Source organism: Haliotis asinina, chromosome 15 (assembly GCF_037392515.1).
Source record: "Haliotis asinina isolate JCU_RB_2024 chromosome 15, JCU_Hal_asi_v2, whole genome shotgun sequence".
In the NCBI taxonomy this organism is placed as follows: Eukaryota; Metazoa; Mollusca; class Gastropoda; order Lepetellida; family Haliotidae; genus Haliotis; species Haliotis asinina.
In genome coordinates, this window is record NC_090294.1 from 893,247 (window position 1) to 912,079 (window position 18,833).

The following is an 18,833-nucleotide window of genomic DNA, read 5'->3' on the forward strand; positions in this document are numbered from 1 at the left end:
ATGATATAGATAACAATGCAAACACACTAAATTAATAATGAATTTCATTCCCTCGCCGTGTGTTGAGGGAGCGCAGTACAGCAAGATAACGGTGATTTTACAACCGTTTCAAAACTACTGCTCTTCCACTGTCATATGACTATCCATCCTCGATATCTCCAGGGTATAAGTTCCGATTAACTCTCCACTGTACCCTGGGCGCATCTACGGCTCGGCCTGATAATTTTATTATCTCCTTTGGCTGACTTAGTATCAAATTGGATGTCTACGCACGGAAGTTGAGCGTAGCAATTTCAAGTCACCATCGCTTTTCAAATTATCTAACCGATTAAACTTTGCGCCACAAATGATGTTGATGTTCTCGGAAAGAGATAGAAGGGGTTAACGTTCTTGAATACATGTTTAAAAGTTTCGGACCTTTCAATTTTTCTGTATGATTTGACCCCAATCTGAAAGCAAACCTACGGAACCGCGACTACTATCTTTGTTGACACTGGCAATAGCCGATTGTCTACTATGAGAATGCGGAGCCAGCAAAGACAGGTAATAAAATTATCGCCCACCTCTCAAGTCGGAGGTCGGAAATGCATCCCGGGTATAGTGGAGACTTGTCGGAACGCAAATCCTGGACATATCGAGGATGACTGACATTATGTTTGTTTACCATGAATTCTGCACCTTGCATTAGCTTCAAATCAACAAGTAAATTACCCTGAATAAATTTCCGTGTAACATGAAATCCACGTTCATGTGTACACCGACAATTTGTTTACAGTCGGATACTCATGACTGTCTGCTCCAAACGGATGGACCTTCCATGTGTGTCTCTTGCGATGAAGTGTTCACCATCAAGCATGTTCTGATTGACTGTGTGGCGTTTCAAGAGCAATAAATCCGAAGGACCTGTTTTCCGGCGTCAGCGGGCATCTGTTAGCTACTAGAGGGAAGTTGACCAGTACACTAAACTGTTACTATGTAATGTGAAGGACAAGATACCCGCTTTTGAATTTAGTGCTACGACATTCTCTGTTTTGTGGTACTAATGTGAAGAATATAGATGTTTTTAAAGTTAAACTTATTTGTACTTAAAATGTATATGAATTCACTCTTGATCTCGCCGCTCTATCGGAGGAATAATGGCGACATGACGTAAAACCCATCGCAGCTCAACCCATGTCTTTTGATATTCATATTTTTAATCTCGGTATACCCAAGTACCTCCTTCATGAGTTCAGATGTTTAATGTGTCCGATTTCTGGCCTCAGTTTGTAATAACAGGTTATCTTAGCGTTATCACAGACGTCAATACCGTGAGAAGACAGAGCAATCGCCCTTGCCCCTCCACACCGGCAGTTTGAGTCTCTTCTGATTCAGATCCGTCCACACATAGTTATCACTGTAAGTGCTGGTCGTCTCTCACTCATGCACGCGCACACACTCACGCACACGCACACACGCGAGCGCGCACACGCGAGCGCACACACGCATATTCACGCTCACAAGACTTGGTTCCATCATATCATGTTCTTGACGATCAGTGATCTTAAACACAAAAGTCATTTACAGATGGGCAGCAGAGTCGTGACTTTGTAACGTGACTGAGATTTTGCAGAGCAGGGGAGACAACTTCGGCTGGATTAGCGAAAGTTTACGTGTTCTGTTATTCTGCCGCTGTGTTTGCAGGGGTGTCTCAGTTCCGTCTATATTATCATCTTCAGTTGGAGGTGAAAGTTACTGAAATGTACATGCAACAGATACAACGTTGTGTGTAGGTTCAAGGAACTGATGTTTCTAGTGTGGCAATGTTCTAACCACTACTAGGTAAGGTAACTATTCAGCTAGATGAAGGGAAGTAGTCAACTAGATCAACTCGTGCATTCAGGTCGGTCAGGGATTGTATTCAAGTAGATCTCTATAGGCAACACGGTAAATCAGTGTGAAGTATTAAGGTAGCTCAAGGTACCTATTAAGGTATATCTTAGTAAGAAATCCAATAGATCCAGGAAGTAGTGTAGTTCGAGGTAGGTACTCAAGCGTAATTTTGTTTTAGTCGTGACCGTCAAAATATAGAAGTAGACATCCATAAATTCTTGCATTTACAGTAATTCAGCTTGGGTATTGTTGTAGAATTAGCTATTCAGCTAGATCAAGATAGGTATTCGGGAAGGTCAAGGTAAGTGTGGAGGTAGATGGACGGACTTAACTAGGTAACTTCCAGGTAGGTGTCCAGGTAGTTCAATGTAGGTGTCCAGGTAGGTCAATGTTTTATCAGGGTAGGTGTTCAGGTAGATCAACGGATGCATCAAGGTAGGTGTTCAGGTAGGTCAGTGTGGGTATCAAAGTATGTATCCAGGTAGGTCAGTGTAGGTATCAAGGTAGGTGTCCAGGTCGGTCAATGCAGGTATCAAAGTAGGTGTTCAGGTAGGCCAATGTATGTAACAAAGTAGGTGTTCAGGTAGGTCAATGTATGTATCAAAGTAGGTATTCAGGTAGGTCAATGTATGAATCAAGGAAGGTGTTCAGGTCGGTCAATGTAGGTATCAAAGTAGGTATTCAGGTAGGTCAATGTATGAATCAAGGAAGGTGTTCAGGTCGGTCAATGTAGGTATCAAAGTAGGTATTCAGGTAGGTCAATGTATGAATCAAGGAAGGTGTTCAGGTCGGTCAATGTAGGTATCAAAGTAGGTATTCAGGTAGGTCAATGTATGAATCAAGGAAGGTGTTCAGGTCGGTCAATGTAGGTATCAAAGTAGGTATTCAGGTAGGTCAATGTATGAATCAAGGTAGGTGTTCAGGTCGGTCAATGTAGGTATCAAAGTAGATGTTCAGGAAGATCAGTGTAGGTATCAAAGTATGTATTCAGGTCGGTCAATGTAGGAGGTATCAAAGAAGGTCTTGAGGTAGGTAAATGTAGGTAGCAAGATAGGTGGTCAAGTAGATCAATGTAGGTATCAAGATAGGTGTTCAGTTAGGTCACAGTAGGTATCAAGATGGGTGTTCAGTTAGGTCACAGTAGGTATCAAGATGGGTGTTCAGGTAGGTCACAGTAGGTATCAAGATGGGTGTTCAGGTAGGTCGTAGTAGGTATCAAGGTGGGTGTTCAGGTAGGTCAAAGTAGGTATCAAGATTGGTGAGTGTAAATCAGGTATGAGTCACTTTGGTGCTGATGACGACGGCGGTGATGACCAACACCCAATAACAATAACATGAAGAGAAGGGTGGCTTCAGACATGTGTCCAGTGTCAACAGAAGGTGACGCTAAATATAAGTGAGTTTGAATCCTTCAATATTGAACACGCATCAATTTCCGATTTGACGAGGACATCACCACTGAAACAAAACATCACGTCGGTGAAAGCGTTTTACATTTACAGGATGAATCTATAACAATACAGCCGGACGCCCGCCACAATAAACAGATCGCACCGATCTGATTAAAAGCTAATGTTTAGGGACTCAGTTCAGCCCTTTCTATTGTCGTATTTGTTTTTCTTAGGAGAACATATACGATAATTGCTGCTTTTACATTAATTGACAGTCCGCATGTGCCATCACGAATATTAGATCTCCTGGCGGGCCGATTACCTGTGTGTCTGGTTGCCATGGTGACATATTAGCCCCAGGTTGGCGGCGAGTGAGGGATTTCAAGAAGCGCAGAACGCGACGCCGGTGAGAAACACAGAACACTATGTAGATGTCGGCTGCTTCGTCTGCTGCATAACTCGTCCGCCCTGGAAATGGACAGACCATCGGAAAACTCTTAATTGTATTTCTCATTGGATGAAAAAAACAATACGTGTTCCTTTAAGAAAAGAGTTTCGTTGACAGTAAAATTTTGGAAACAATCTGACGGAGTTTCAAGGTGAGCTCTCTGGGTACTGCTGAGTTTGGTAACAGGAAGATGAAGTGGATATCACATTTTACTTCTGACAACATTCATCCTCACCTTCGTTGAGGACTACGTCAATTGCTGGGATGGACGTGTCCACGCGACGTCTCCTGCATGTCCTGGCCTGGCTTCACATATCTGGTAAGTTCTCTCTCGTATCGCCCATTGGTGCAGTGGATAGGTTCATATATTGGGATGTAAGATTAACAACATGTATGTAGCAGAAATACAGCAAAATCACCGTATTTTATAGACTACCCAGTCTTCCACACGGTCAAGATTACTTTAAAATGAACGCACATGTTGCAATGATCAAATTGAGAAAAGATTATTGTTGAACTTGGCAAACTCATATGTTGTAACATAGACTGAGGAGCGAGTTCGATACCCAACAAATCTATAACGGCAATGATGCCAACTCACTACCTGCAGAGTGACCTGTGGCACGCGGGACTTGATGGACACAGCGCAAGGCCTAGATTTTCGGAGCTCTTTTAGCGCCAATATAGTTAATGTTAACATACGACTATCTTTGCGCTAAGGCATCTTCGAAAATCTAGGCCCAGCAACCTAAGCTTGGCGTGAAGGTCGACACAGCGGATCAATCGGGTGGATAGGCTCGGTTCAAGGTGTGTTATCGCGCCCTGGCGGACACTGCTCATAACATTGTCTGGTCAACCTTTAACTTCAGAAGGAATTTTGTAATAAGAAACACGCGTAAAGAAACAAGACCATCACATGATGACACAGTTCCGTGGTTACTGTTACTCATAGTTACTGTTACTCGTGGTTACTGTTACTCGTGGTTACTGTTACTCGTGGTTACTGTTACTCAGTGAAGTCAGTCCAAGGTTCGATTCCCAACATGAGAGTAAAGTGTCGCCCAATAGCATGGCTCTATATAACATCCGGCTATGAAAACCTAGTAGTTACACATCATCATCATCACACCCGAAGTTTCCACTTCCACGCCCATGTCTGATGTCCTTCAAACTGATTCTCTATGTGTCGATCAATGTCACCGTATACCATATGGTAGGTCCAGACACGATCATTTCAGATCGCCTTCATACATCTGGGTCTGATAGTACTGCATGATCTTTAACATTGCACGCAATGGGGACACCATCATGAATGATCTGTTTAATGCGTCCATGTAATGTGACGACCTTTGGTGCCTGCCACGACCTTTCTATGGAGCCATGTTACTTATACTGACTGTTGTAAGGAGACATGTAATTAGTCCTTTTTGTGAAGATATGCATCGTACCATGATCTTTCCAGGGAAGCCTGTGACGTATCACGATATTTCTAGGGAGATGTGTAACGTGTCACGATATTTCTAGGGAGATGTGTAACGTGTCACGATCTTTTTAGGGAGATGAGTAACGTATCACGATCTTTTAGGGAGATGTGTAACGTGTCACGATATTTCTAGGGAGATGTGTAACGTGTCACGATATTTCTCGGGAGATATGTAGCGTGTCACGATATTTCTAGGGAGATGTGTAACGTGTCACGATATTTCTAGGGAGATGAGTAACGTGTCACGATATTTCTAGGGAGATGAGTAACGTATCACGATATTTCTAGGGAGATGAGTAACGTGTCACGATCTTTTTAGGGAGATGAGTAACGTATCACGATCTTTTAGGGAGATGTGTAACGTGTCACGATATTTCTAGGGAGATGTGTAACGTATCACGATATTTCTAGGGAGATATGTAGCGTGTCACGATATTTCTAGGGAGATGTGTGACGCATCACGATATTTCTAGGAAGATGTGTAGCGTGTCATGATATTTCTAGGGAGATATGTAGCGTGTCACGATCTTTTTAGGGAGATGAGTAACGTATCACGATCTTTTAGGGAGATGTGTAACGTGTCACGATATTTCTAGGGAGATGTGTAACGTGTCACGATATTTCTAGGGAGATGTGTGACGCATCACGATATTTCTAGGGAGATGTGTAACGTGTCACGATATTTCTAGGGAGATGAGTAACGTATCACGATATTTCTAGGGAGATGAGTAACGTGTCACGATATTTCTAGGGAGATGTGTAACGTATCACGATATTTCTAGGGAGATGAGTAACGTGTCACGATCTTTTTAGGGAGATGAGTAACGTATCACGATATTTTAGGGAGATGTGTAACGTGTCACGATATTTCTAGGGAGATGTGTGACGCATCACGATATTTCTAGGGAGATGTGTAACGTGTCACGATATTTCTAGGGAGATGAGTAACGTATCACGATATTTCTAGGGAGATGAGTAACGTGTCACGATCTTTTTAGGGAGATGAGTAACGTATCACGATCTTTTAGGGAGATGTGTAACGTGTCACGATCTTTCTAGGGAGATGTGTAACGTGTCACGATATTTCTAGGGAGATATGTAGCGTGTCACGATATTTCTAGGGAGATGTGTGACGTATCACGATATTTCTAGGGAGATGTGTAGCGTGTCACGATCTTTTTAGGGAGATGAGAAACGTATCACGATCTTTTAGGGAGATGTGTAACGTGTCACGATATTTCTAGGGAGATGTGTAACGTGTCACGATATTTCTAGGGAGATATGTAGCGTGTCACGATATTTCTAGGGAGATGTGTGACGTATCACGATATTTCTAGGGAGATATGTAACGTGTCACGATATTTCTAGGCAGATGTGTAGCGTGTCACGATATTTCTAGGGAGATATGTAATGTGTCACGATATTTCTAGGGAGATGTGTAACGTGTCACGATATTTTTAGGGAGATGAGTAACGTGTCACGATATTTCTAGGGAGATGAGTAACGTGCCACGATATTTCTAGGGAGATGTGTAACGTGTCACGATATTTCTAGGGAGATGTGTAACGTGTCACGATATTTCTAGGGAGATATGTAGCGTGTCACGATATTTCTAGGGAGATGTGTGACGTATCACGATATTTCTAGGGAGATATGTAACGTGTCACGATATTTATCGGGAGATATGTAGCGTGTCACGATATTTCTAGGGAGATGTGTGACGCATCACGATATTTCTAGGCAGATGTGTAGCGTGTCACGATATTTCTAGGGAGATATGTAACGTGTCACGATATTTCTAGGGAGATGTGTAACGTGTCACGATATTTTTAGGGAGATGAGTAACGTGTCACGATATTTCTAGGGAGATGTGTAACGTGTCACGATATTTCTAGGGAGATGAGTAACGTGTCACGATATTTCTAGGGAGATGAGTAACGTGTCACGATCTTTCTAGGGAGATGAGTAACGTGTCACGATATTTCTAGGGAGATATGTAGCGTGTCACGATATTTCTAGGGGGATATGTAGCGTGTCACGATATTTCTAGGGGTATATGTAGCGTGTCACGATATTTCTAGGGAGATGTGTAGCGTGTCACGATATTTCTAGGGAGATGTGTAACGTGTCACGATATTTCTAGGGAGATGAGTAACGTGTCACGATCTTTTTAGGGAGATGAGTAACGTATCACGATTTTTTAGGGAGATGTGTAACGTGTCACGATATTTCTAGGGAGATGTGTAACGTGTCACGATATTTCTCGGGAGATATGTAGCGTGTCACGATATTTCTAGGGAGATGTGTGACGTATCACGATATTTCTAGGGAGATGAGTAACGTGTCACGATCTTTCTAGGGAGATGAGTAACGTGTCACGATCTTTTAGGGAGATGAGTAACGTGTCACGATATTTCTAGGGAGATGTGTGACGCATCACGATATTTCTAGGGAGATGTGTAACGTGTCACGATATTTCTAGGAAGATGTGTAAGATATCACGATCTTTTAATGAGATATGTAACGAGTCACGGTCTTTCTAGGGGCACGTGTAAAGTGGCACGTAATGTTATTATCATAACACATTTGTCAGGTCGAGATCGCCAGAAGGCGGCAAAGAGACCTTCAGAACAAATGGCGCACGCGGAAAACACAGGTCCCAGCCTTTAGTAAGTATATAAATCGTTATGAGAGATATATAAATCGTTATGAGAGATATATAAATCGTTATGAGAGATATATAAATCGTTATGAGAGATATATAAATCTCTTCCTTGCAGAAGTCCGTTGTTGAGACACTGAGCCATCAGGATATTGTTATGGGTGGGAGTTGATGTGAATATGCGCTAATATTGCTCTGTCGGGCGCATATCGTCGGGAGTTGTCTGCGATAGCATGACGGGGAAACAACCAATCAACCGTAGATAACTGACATCAACGATACGCCATGTATTGTTATAATCTGTATCGTTACCAGTCAAAATGATGAATCGTTAACATTGATTCTTCAAAATTGCTGTTCTCAAGTGACAAAGATGCAAACGACTTTCAATGGCGGCAATGAACCAAGAATAACGGCTCGCTATTACATGTCGCACCAACCCTCCTCCGGGTGATTAGTAAACGATCTTAGTGTTTGTTAAGCAGTGTGGAGACATACGTTTATTGTCAGTAATATTAGAATTAATTCTTCTTGGGTCGGTTACCAACTGTACAGCTGAAACTGAAACTATCGCTCTCCCTGGGCCCGTGACGTAAGATGGCTTCCTATTGTGTGATATCTAGTCGTTTAGGACAAAGGTTCGAATTTATAAAAACTATTATGAATTTAATGTTCATTTTGATCACATTGCGGTCCATTGTTAAGAAATCTCAGATCAATATCTGGAATTTACATTATCCCAGATAATCAGTCTATTTGAGTTTTATGAGAGAGAAATCAATTGAGAAGAATATAATAGGGCGGGTATTTGGCATCAACGTGAGATATCAGTGTATCTAGACTGAGATCGATCACTGCTGTTTGGGAAGGTGAAAGTTACTAAAGTGCTCAGTCGGTAACCAAGATACACGCAGTTCATATTTTAAGGTCAGACGCACATAATTTATCAGGTTGAACAAAAACTTAATTCACAATTTTTATTACCTTCATATTCCCTGCCGATCGTTCAATGCAGCCATTATGATGTCAACATACTTTGGGGGCGGTGGGGTAACCCAGCGGTCAAAGTGTTCGCTCTTCAAACCAAACACACGGGTTCGAATGTGTGAAGTCCATTTCTGGTGTCCCCCGCTGGAGTACTGCTAACTGCGGTGTAAAACCAAAACTCACTCACTCAACAAACCTTCAACTCTTTATACGGTAAACTCACCTGAAGGTCGTCATCATTCGGCAATTCTCGCAACCTTCCATACCTCACGAGTATAGGCTTGGTGACGATTGTCAGACATCATGTTTCTACTAATGTTTACCTCACCTGACTCATCCGGCATCTATACTACAGGCATACCACCAGCTACACCGGCATCGACAACGACGACACACAATGAACACGGTGATACATTTGAAGCTACCCAGTCCTCCGTGTATGATTAATTGTGACATTCGCAGTAAGGCAGTAGTGAATGTTGAATGGAAGAAACATATGTGACATAAGTGGATCTGTTTAAATAACTCAAAATCGCCTGTAATCCCTGGCACCGCCATGTGAAGAAAGTCTTTAGAGACCATGCCGTAAATGAGGGCTGTAAATGAGTAGCACTGAACACTTATGATACAAAATGTGACCTATAACAACTATCACTGAAAACTCTAAACACTGTGACCCAGTTATAAGTATCACGTAATCAATAATACAATTTACAGAAAATACAATCTTGTAACACTACCAACACATACCAACCACTTTCATCGAACTTGGCCTTGAATTACAGTAAGAACGGGGTGGAAGGAACCAAGCTGACGTAGGACGTTCGAATCCGAGTGTGTGAGTGAGTTTAGTTTTACGCCGCACTCAGCAATATTCCAGCCATATGGCTTCGGTCTGTAAATAATCGAGTCTGGACCAGAAAATCCAGTGACCAACAACATGAGCATCGATCTGCGCAATTGCGACCAAGTCAGAGGGCATGACCACCCGATCCCGTTAGTGGCCTCTTATGACAAGCAGAGTCGCCTTTTATGGCAAGCATGGGTTGCTGAAGGCCTATTCTAGCCCGGGACCTTCATGGGTTGCTGAAGGCCTATTCTAGCCCGGGACCTTCACGGGTTGCTGAAGGCCTATTCTAGCACGGGACCTTCACGAGTTGCTGAAGGCCTATTCTAGCCCGGGACCTTCACGGGTTGCTGAAGGCCTATTCTAGCCCGGGACCTTCACGGGTCTCGAACCCGAGATTGCCTAGGAGCGAAAAGAGGCGAATTCAGGCGACATGAATAAGTATGATTGTCCAAGGTGAACAACGTGGTGGTTAGAGGAGCGCTTTGACGATTAATGTCAGTCAGATGTCCCTGTTAAACTGTTAAACTCATTAACAAATCAATTCAATCAATTGAGACACCCGTTTTATTGAATATTTTCCTACTGTCTTCAGTGGTGTTTGTTATTAGCTTGATGCCATTAATGCTAAAGTAATTCCATAAATTATTTGACCGTTCATTTATTTATAATCTTTCTTTTGAAAATGAAGAATTTAAAACTGCATTAATAACTCTCACAGACGCATACACACGCACGCACGCACACGAACACACACACACACACACACACACACACACACACACACACACAAGCACCAACAAAAATCCAAACCAAACCAAAACACAACCTAAACAAAACAAAACACGACAAACACAAAACAAAGCACGAAACATGATACAGGCCATGTTTTCAGCTGAACAAAAGCAGGAGTTCATATTTGTTTTGACCAGTTACATACTCTTGAACATATTCTATCACCAAGTTTGTGTTCACATTTAACAACTGTCCATATTGGCAGCTGGGTTGTTGTTGAGTGCGGCGTTACCAACATACTAACAAACAAACTATCGTGTAACAAAATTATAGAATTCCCATTTGAGCGGTCCAGTCCACGCACTGAGCGTGCCCTGCAGAGACCGCGTTGAGAGTAAAACATTGACAGATATCATCTGAAAGTGCTAAAACCGACAGGTATATTCCGGCGCAGAATCACGGAAGGGGCAGTGGAACTGCAGATCAATACTGGATCTGTCTACGGACCATTCTTTACAGCAGAAATAAAAACACTACAAAGGGAAGCCTTGTTATTTTCCATTTAAGCTTTCTCATTTCCGGGTTACAGATAAACAGTATCCCATTAATGTTTCAGGAAATAGCTATACTTTATGATCGTATTTACCACACCTCAAACTAATCACGTGACAACGGAATCACAGCTTGTGTATCTTCATCAAGCAGAGGACATGCGGCTTCTATTATGGCGTCTGTGAACATCGGCAAAACACACGTCTTCTGGAACTATCTCTTCCAGGTGCACAAAAAGGCAAAATGCTTAAGGACTGTGGTCGAGTGGATAGAGGGGTGGTGATATCGGCCATCACCCCAACCCACACCCCCACTCCACACCCCTAGCCATAAATAATGAACAGCCCTTACATATGCTAAAAGCGATAGCTGTTGTTACCTAGGTTTGATAAGATGAAACAAGGAATGATCGGTTTTGCATAATGTATCTGAACTAGGTATCTGTTCTAAATTGGCACCTCAGTTCACTTGAACGTAAAAAAAAGGAATCACACGCGACGCGCGCGCACACACACACACACACACACACACACACACACACACACACACACATGCAACCGCGCGCAGTAACACGACGTTAAATCCCATTATATCCATTCGATGAGAGCTACAAGCAAACGATGGAATCTGGGAATCTTGACATATCCAAGGGGGATCATTCTACATTACACAGAAACGTTCTATTTAACCAGTCCAAACTCTACTCAACAGCGTCTGTCTCCTGCAGCCAGACGCACACACACTGAGCAATCAACACGGATCGTGTCTTTGATCTATCAACTGAAAAAAAAATGAAAATTACAGTACGCCAAAGACGTACTTGTTAATAGTAGGCCCTATACCTTAGAAGTGTGAAAATCAATGAACTCTAGTTAAATTGCGTGTGGACAACAGTAGCAACTTCAAACGAACACAACGGCACATGACGTTAACCGTTAAACATCAATACGGGTTGTTGTTGTGCATTGGATACAATACCAAGTAAGGAACTTTCCTGGGGAGGTACATCCAGACGGGGGTCACACTGGGGTATATTACGGACAGCACACATTAACATTATAGTAGACACAGTACACACCGAGACACAGGGGCCACACTGGGGTATATTACGTATATCATACACTAACATTATAGTAGACACAGTACACACCGAGACACAGGGGCCACACTGAGGTATATTACGTATATCACACACTAACATTGTAATAGACACAGTACACACCGACACACAGGGGTCACACTGGGGTATATTACGTATATCATACACTGACATCATAGTAGACAGAGTACACACCGACACACAGGGGCAATACTGGGGTATATTACGTATATCATACACTAACCTTATAGTAGACACAGTACACACCGAGACACAGGGGCCACACTGGGGTATATTACGGACAGCACACATTAACATTATAATAGACACAGTACACACCGAGACACAGGGACCACAATGGGGTATATTACGTATATCACACACTAACATTATAGTAGACACAGTACACACCGAGACACAGGGGCCACACTGGGGTATATTACGTATATCATACACAAACATTATAGGAGACAGAATACACACCGAGACAGGGGCAATACTGGGGTATATTACGTATATCACACACTAACATTATAGCAGACACAGTACACAGCGAGACACAGGGGCCACACTGGGGTATATTACGTATATCACACACTAACATTGTAATAGACACAGTACACAGCGAGACACAGGGGCCACACTGGGGTATATTACGGACAGCACACACTAACATTATAGTAGACACAGTACACACCGAGACACAGGGGCCACACTGGGGTATATTACGGACAGCACACACTAACATTATAGTAGACACAGTACACACCGAGACACAGGGGCCACACTGGGGTATATTACGGACAGCACACACTAACATTATAGTAGACACAGTACACACCGAGACACAGGGGCCACAATGGGGTATATTACGTATATCATACACTGACATTATAGTAGACACAGTACACACCGAGATACAGGGGTCACACTGGGGTATATTACGGACAGCACACACTAACATTATAGTAGACACAGTACACACCGAGACACAGGGGCCACACTGGGGTATATTACGTATATCATACACAAACATTATAGGAAACAGAATACACACCGAGACAGGGGCAATACTGGGGTATATTACGTATATCACACACTAACATTGTAATAGACACAGTACACACCGTGAGACAGGGGTCACACTGGGGTATATTACGTATATCACACACAAACATTATAGCAGACACAGTACACAGCGAGACACAGGGGCCACACTGGGGTATATTACGTATATCACACACTAACATTATAGCAGACACAGTACACAGCGAGACACAGGGGCCACACTGGGGTATATTACGTATATCACACACTAACATTGTAATAGACACAGTAAACACCGTGAGACAGGGGCCACAATGGGGTATATTACGTATATCACACACTAACATTGTAATAGACACAGTAAACACCGTGAGACAGGGGCCACAATGGGGTATATTACGTACATCACACGCTAACATTATAGTAGACACAGTACACACCGAGACACAGGGGCCACACTGGGGTATATTACGTACATCACACGCTAACATTATAGTAGACACAGTACATACCGAGACACAGGGGCCACACTGGGGTATATTACGGACAGCACACACAAACATTATAGTACACACAGTACACACCGAGACACAGGGGCCACACTGGGGTATATTACGGACAGCACACACTAACATTATAGTAAGCACAGTACACACCGAGACACAGGGGCCACACTGGGGTATATTACGTATATCACACACTAACATTGTAGCAGACACAGTACAGAGCGAGACACAGGGGCCACACTGGGGTATATTACGTATATCACACACTAACATTGTAATAGACACAGTAAACACCGTGAGACAGGGGCCACAATGGGGTATATTACGTATATCAGACACTAACATTATAGTAAACACAGTACACACCGAGACACAGGGGCCACAATGAGGTATATTACGTACATCACACGCTAACATTATAGTAGACACAGTACACACCGAGACACAGGGGCCACACTGGGGTATATTACGGACAGCACACACTAACATTATAGTAGACACAGTACACACCGAGACACAGGGGCCACACTGGGGTATATTACGGACAGCACACACTAACATTATAGTAGACACAGTACACACCGAGATACAGGGGTCACACTGGGGTATATTACGGACAGCACACACTAACATTATAGTAGACACAGTACACACCGAGACACAGGGGCCACACTGGGGTATATTACGGACAGCACACACTAACATTATAGTAAGCACAGTACACACAAGGTGACAGGCGTCACACTTAGTTATGTTAGTTGCATGATCCCGAGGGATCTGAGATTGAAACTACGATGTGCCGTTGTGCGTCCTTGAGCAGTTCAACTGGCGAACTGGATACGGGCGCTATACAAATGTTTAGTATAATATATAGTTGAATAATATAATATTACGGGCGTCTACACGTCTGTGCATCATACTCTAGCATAACTGTTCAGATGGAAAACACTGCACTGTCGTAAATGGGATGTAAGTCCACGAGGGACAAATGCACCTGATCAGTATTGTCTATCCATTTATAAATAAATAATTATGTCTTTTTTTCACAGAGTTATATGTGCATATTTTAGCGACAACTGTCCATTACTTACAAGCGGGTTTTGTCTGCCTCCTATCAACACAACTGGTCCCATCTCTCTCAAAGTTCCAATCACGTAATTGTGCATCGCCATTATAATAATTGCAACGTTGCAAGCGATTTCCGACTGTGTTACGCGCGTTTGTGCCCGAATGAAATAATTGCACGAAGTCATAATCATTTGACTTAGTTGAGCTCTACCGAAAAGCGTAGTCACGAATGCAATTATCGCTATTCACTGGTTATACACGGGTGTTTTGCACTGTGACGTGTAAACAAACTGGGTTACCTATCAGAAGGAATGGCGGGAGCTGCATGTAGGACGGAAGGTTTAATTACCCTCTTCGCCAACACCCGGTGTCATAAATATCCACATCTACTCTGTCCTCTACACCAAATGGTATACACGTGGACATTAAACAGATTTAGTAACTGCACCACTCTACGGTGACCGAATCCCGTAGTACTAGTAGTTCCTACTCTGTCTGCGCCCAACGTATGTCACCGCTGTATGTCCTTTCACCTAGCACGGACAGGTTTCCATGAGGCAAGAAAGGATAGTGATTTGATTTCCCATTTGTCCCAATAATGCGTTCATGCTAATTCCCCGTTTGCAAGGTCTGTTAAAAGCCTGACCTTTTGGAAACAATCTGCCTTGATGTCAAAGTCGTCATTACACACACGGGTGCCGTAAACTTCCATCTTCATGGGGCAGCTTTTGACTTCTTTACTGGTGATAATATCATTTTGTTTTCACTATTTTGAATCTTCTTTGGCTGAAAGTGGTTGCCCCAAGTATGATTATAAATTGGTGCAAGAACCCGCCTGGTCCATCTACAAACAGACTATACAAATAGAGACACTTTGTTCCTGGTGAGCTGATTAGTTCTTCAGTGCCAGCATCTATGTGCTGGCCCATTGTACGAGCTGTATTAGCGGAACATCACCACATTGTGGATTCGACGGTTCGATTCTAATAACCGGACTTACGAAACAGAGATCTTCAACACACATCCAGCCATGTTTCATCTCTGCCAGACATCTCTTATCGTGGCACAGGAAGAAAGATCCTTGCCTACTTCTGTATTAATGGATGTTTTTGTTTGTGTTGAACCCTTTTCTGCAACTAGATGATCACGATCACTGCCTCCAACTTTAATAATCCATATGATCACTGACTCTTTTTAATTTTATTGAATGGCTCTACCAAATAATTTCTAAGTAGATTTAAGAATTTTGTTGTTGATATACCTTTAAAGCATAATGGTATATCTACAAAGAATGGCTCCACCAATACGCAAGTCATTCTATGTGAGATGCCGATCATATGTCGTTTTCCCGACTCTATGTGTTAGATCTATACCCGTCCGGTGTCCGTTCTAACAATGCAAGACACGGACATAGCAATGTACCTTTAATCATAAGCATATTGATTATGGATTAAATGTAAAGTGGGCATGGGCATTCGTTCCGTGCAAGTGTTGCTCGTTAGCTATTGACAAACTGGATTTTGGTGTCGGGGAAATCAGTATAGGAAATCTAGTCAATCCGATAAAATCAGATCAATCTGGATTTTTTTCACCCTTTCTAATATAAACATGTCGTCTGTGACATTCACACCACAGAGTTTAGCTCTTTCTCTGGTGTATGGCTAACACCCCCATCCCACCCCACCCCCGATAAATTGCATTGTCGTAGTTTAAAACAGAAGTGCAAAACTCTTTCCACATTCACAGGAAATCTTGTTAAAAGCAGAGTCGACTGTACAAGTTTTACTATATCATGAGTATGTACTGGTTTCGGCAGGATTGCAGCTGTATTACATCTTGTTTGTAAACAAGGCAACAACATGTGTTAATCAATTGCACTTGTATACTGCACCAACATACATAAAAAATATTGATTTCCTTGTAAGTTGGTAGTCAGACCTGCAGCAGATATGTGGACACAGGGCTCTAACTGGCTTTCAGGGCTCTAACTGGCTTTCAGGGCTCTAATTGGCTTTCAGTGCTGTGGCTGAAAAAGCGAGATACATTTGATCACAAACGCAACAGGACAGATGATTCTGGACAGACACGATGTGCTCTGAATGTTTGCGTATTCTCGCATACGAGGCAGGTTTCTTGTCCGTTTCGTTTGATGTTACTGCAGGAAGACAACGCATTACGTTCTCAATGGTCAGAAATGAATATATCTGTAGGAGTGAGTAGATGCAGGCTGACGTCATCTGGCAGACAGACCGCTTTACAACCCAGGTTAAATTAAGGCACGAAACACCAAACAGTAAATGAACATAGTATTATGATGCTGTAACATCCACGCAATAACAAGACAACAGACATGGGTTAATGAGTTGAACCCAGCTACGAGTGAATGCTTGAACCACTATTGGACCCAGCAGCCCCTCACATGTCGGTATTTGCACTTAAACTTGCATTCAACCAACCCTATTACGTATATGTATTGTTTCACACCATCCTCACGCAAAGAGTGCGGTGAGTACAGATATAACACTAGGGTTCCTAGCCGGCTGAAGTATGCACTAGCACCAACATCCGGTAGAAGCGGAACAGTATTTCCAGTCCCGGCGCATCTCCACTGACATCAGTATTATTTCTGTCCATTCATGCTTAGAGCGTTAGGGTAGACTTGTGGTTAAGGCGATCGTTCGTCACGCTGAAGACCCGGGTTCAACCCCCTGCATGGGTACAATGTGTGAAGTCCATTTCTGTTGTTCATTTCTGATATCACTGAAATAGTCCTAAAAGCGGCGTAAAACTAAAGTCACTCACTATCCGTGCTTATCACTTCTGCCTCCACGTCGTGATGTAGTGAATTACTTCTGCCGGCGGCAGTGAAAATAACTCTGTTATGAATGTATATTTCCCTGTGTTTGATTTCAGGGGTGTCTGGAGGATCGTTCATCACTACAGTCGATTATGGGCTGACGACGTTGGCCGCAAACACCACCAACACTGCCGACTGTGTGTGTGACTGCAGCATCTTAACGACGTTTGTCGCCAACATCACCAAAGAGCAGCTTGAGATAGAGATTAAACGTATACAAAACAAACTCTTACTCAACAAAGAAAACATTTCCGCTACCGTCCGGAAGCGTATCAGTGTCCCGGATTATCGCCCGTCAGCGCAGTCGATTGGCTATGTGGGGATCCTTGTTCTCGTGGCGTCTCTGGGTAGCATCGTCGTCCTTGACTTTACGTCTTTGTTACGAGATATTAAGGTTGCAGTCGCCAATCTGAGAAAGCTAATGACCAGGGACGACATAGGCGGCACCACTTACCACAGCGTGACCTCGGGGTCCAGAGTAAACAGGCCAGGCGGCGCTCACGAAGACAATGTTCGTTTATCCATTAACTGATTCCATGGAGATTGTTTTGCTTGATATATGATGATATTTTTATGACACACTGTACCAGCCATCAGTATGCCTGCACACTGTGTGTGATACAACACGTGATTGTGTACTCCGACGTGGACAAGATGCGACAACAACACATGTAACGAGTCTATGACCGGGGGGGGGGGGGGGGGGGGGGGGGGGGAGAGAGGTTGAAGGGTGGGTAGGGCGGAGCGGAGGGGTGTTTCGATGCACAAAGGCCGTGTTACAGAGCAGATTAGACTGGCATTTCGTGGTGACAGTGATGACTACCTGATCCATGACTACCTGATATTGGGATGAAACACGGACGGTAGCCTGGAGTGAAATCGATGTTGTACATTTTCATAACTGTTTTATTTGTTAGCTATATATAGTGGGAGTCTGAATTGTGCATAAATGTATTGCTATAATGTAACGCCGATGTATTGTACAGGTCGTGTGTTCGTCTAATTGTGCTGGTGTTTGTGAGCTCCACACTAGTCCCCATGGACTTGCACATTGTGAAGGCTTTTAACTATTGCTTGGGGTCGTCGTCCCACGAGAAGTCAACACTTTCCGATATATCTGGGCTATTTCTCGAAACGGCTTAACCCTCACTCACTCTTGCCGGTCAACTCTCACTGGCTGACTTGCGAAAGCCTGAATAAACATGTCACGTGTGCTGAGAACGTCTCCCTGTCGTGTGACGTCAAACACTTATACAGCGTTCTTGTATCCGTCAGGAAT

At 43.1% G+C, this 18,833-nt stretch overlaps 1 protein-coding gene across 1 annotated transcript; it reads left to right on the plus strand.

The window, feature by feature from the left end:
* The first annotated feature begins 3,685 nt into the window (after window positions 1–3,685).
* Window positions 3,686–18,227, plus strand: LOC137265663 (uncharacterized). The gene is made up of 2 exons (XM_067801096.1): window positions 3,686–4,030; window positions 17,611–18,227. Exons 1-2 carry the CDS (start codon window positions 3,976–3,978, stop codon window positions 18,084–18,086), a joined length of 531 nt encoding a protein of 176 aa, XP_067657197.1. The 5' UTR covers window positions 3,686–3,975; the 3' UTR covers window positions 18,087–18,227.
* Window positions 18,228–18,833: the final 606 nt, after the last annotated feature.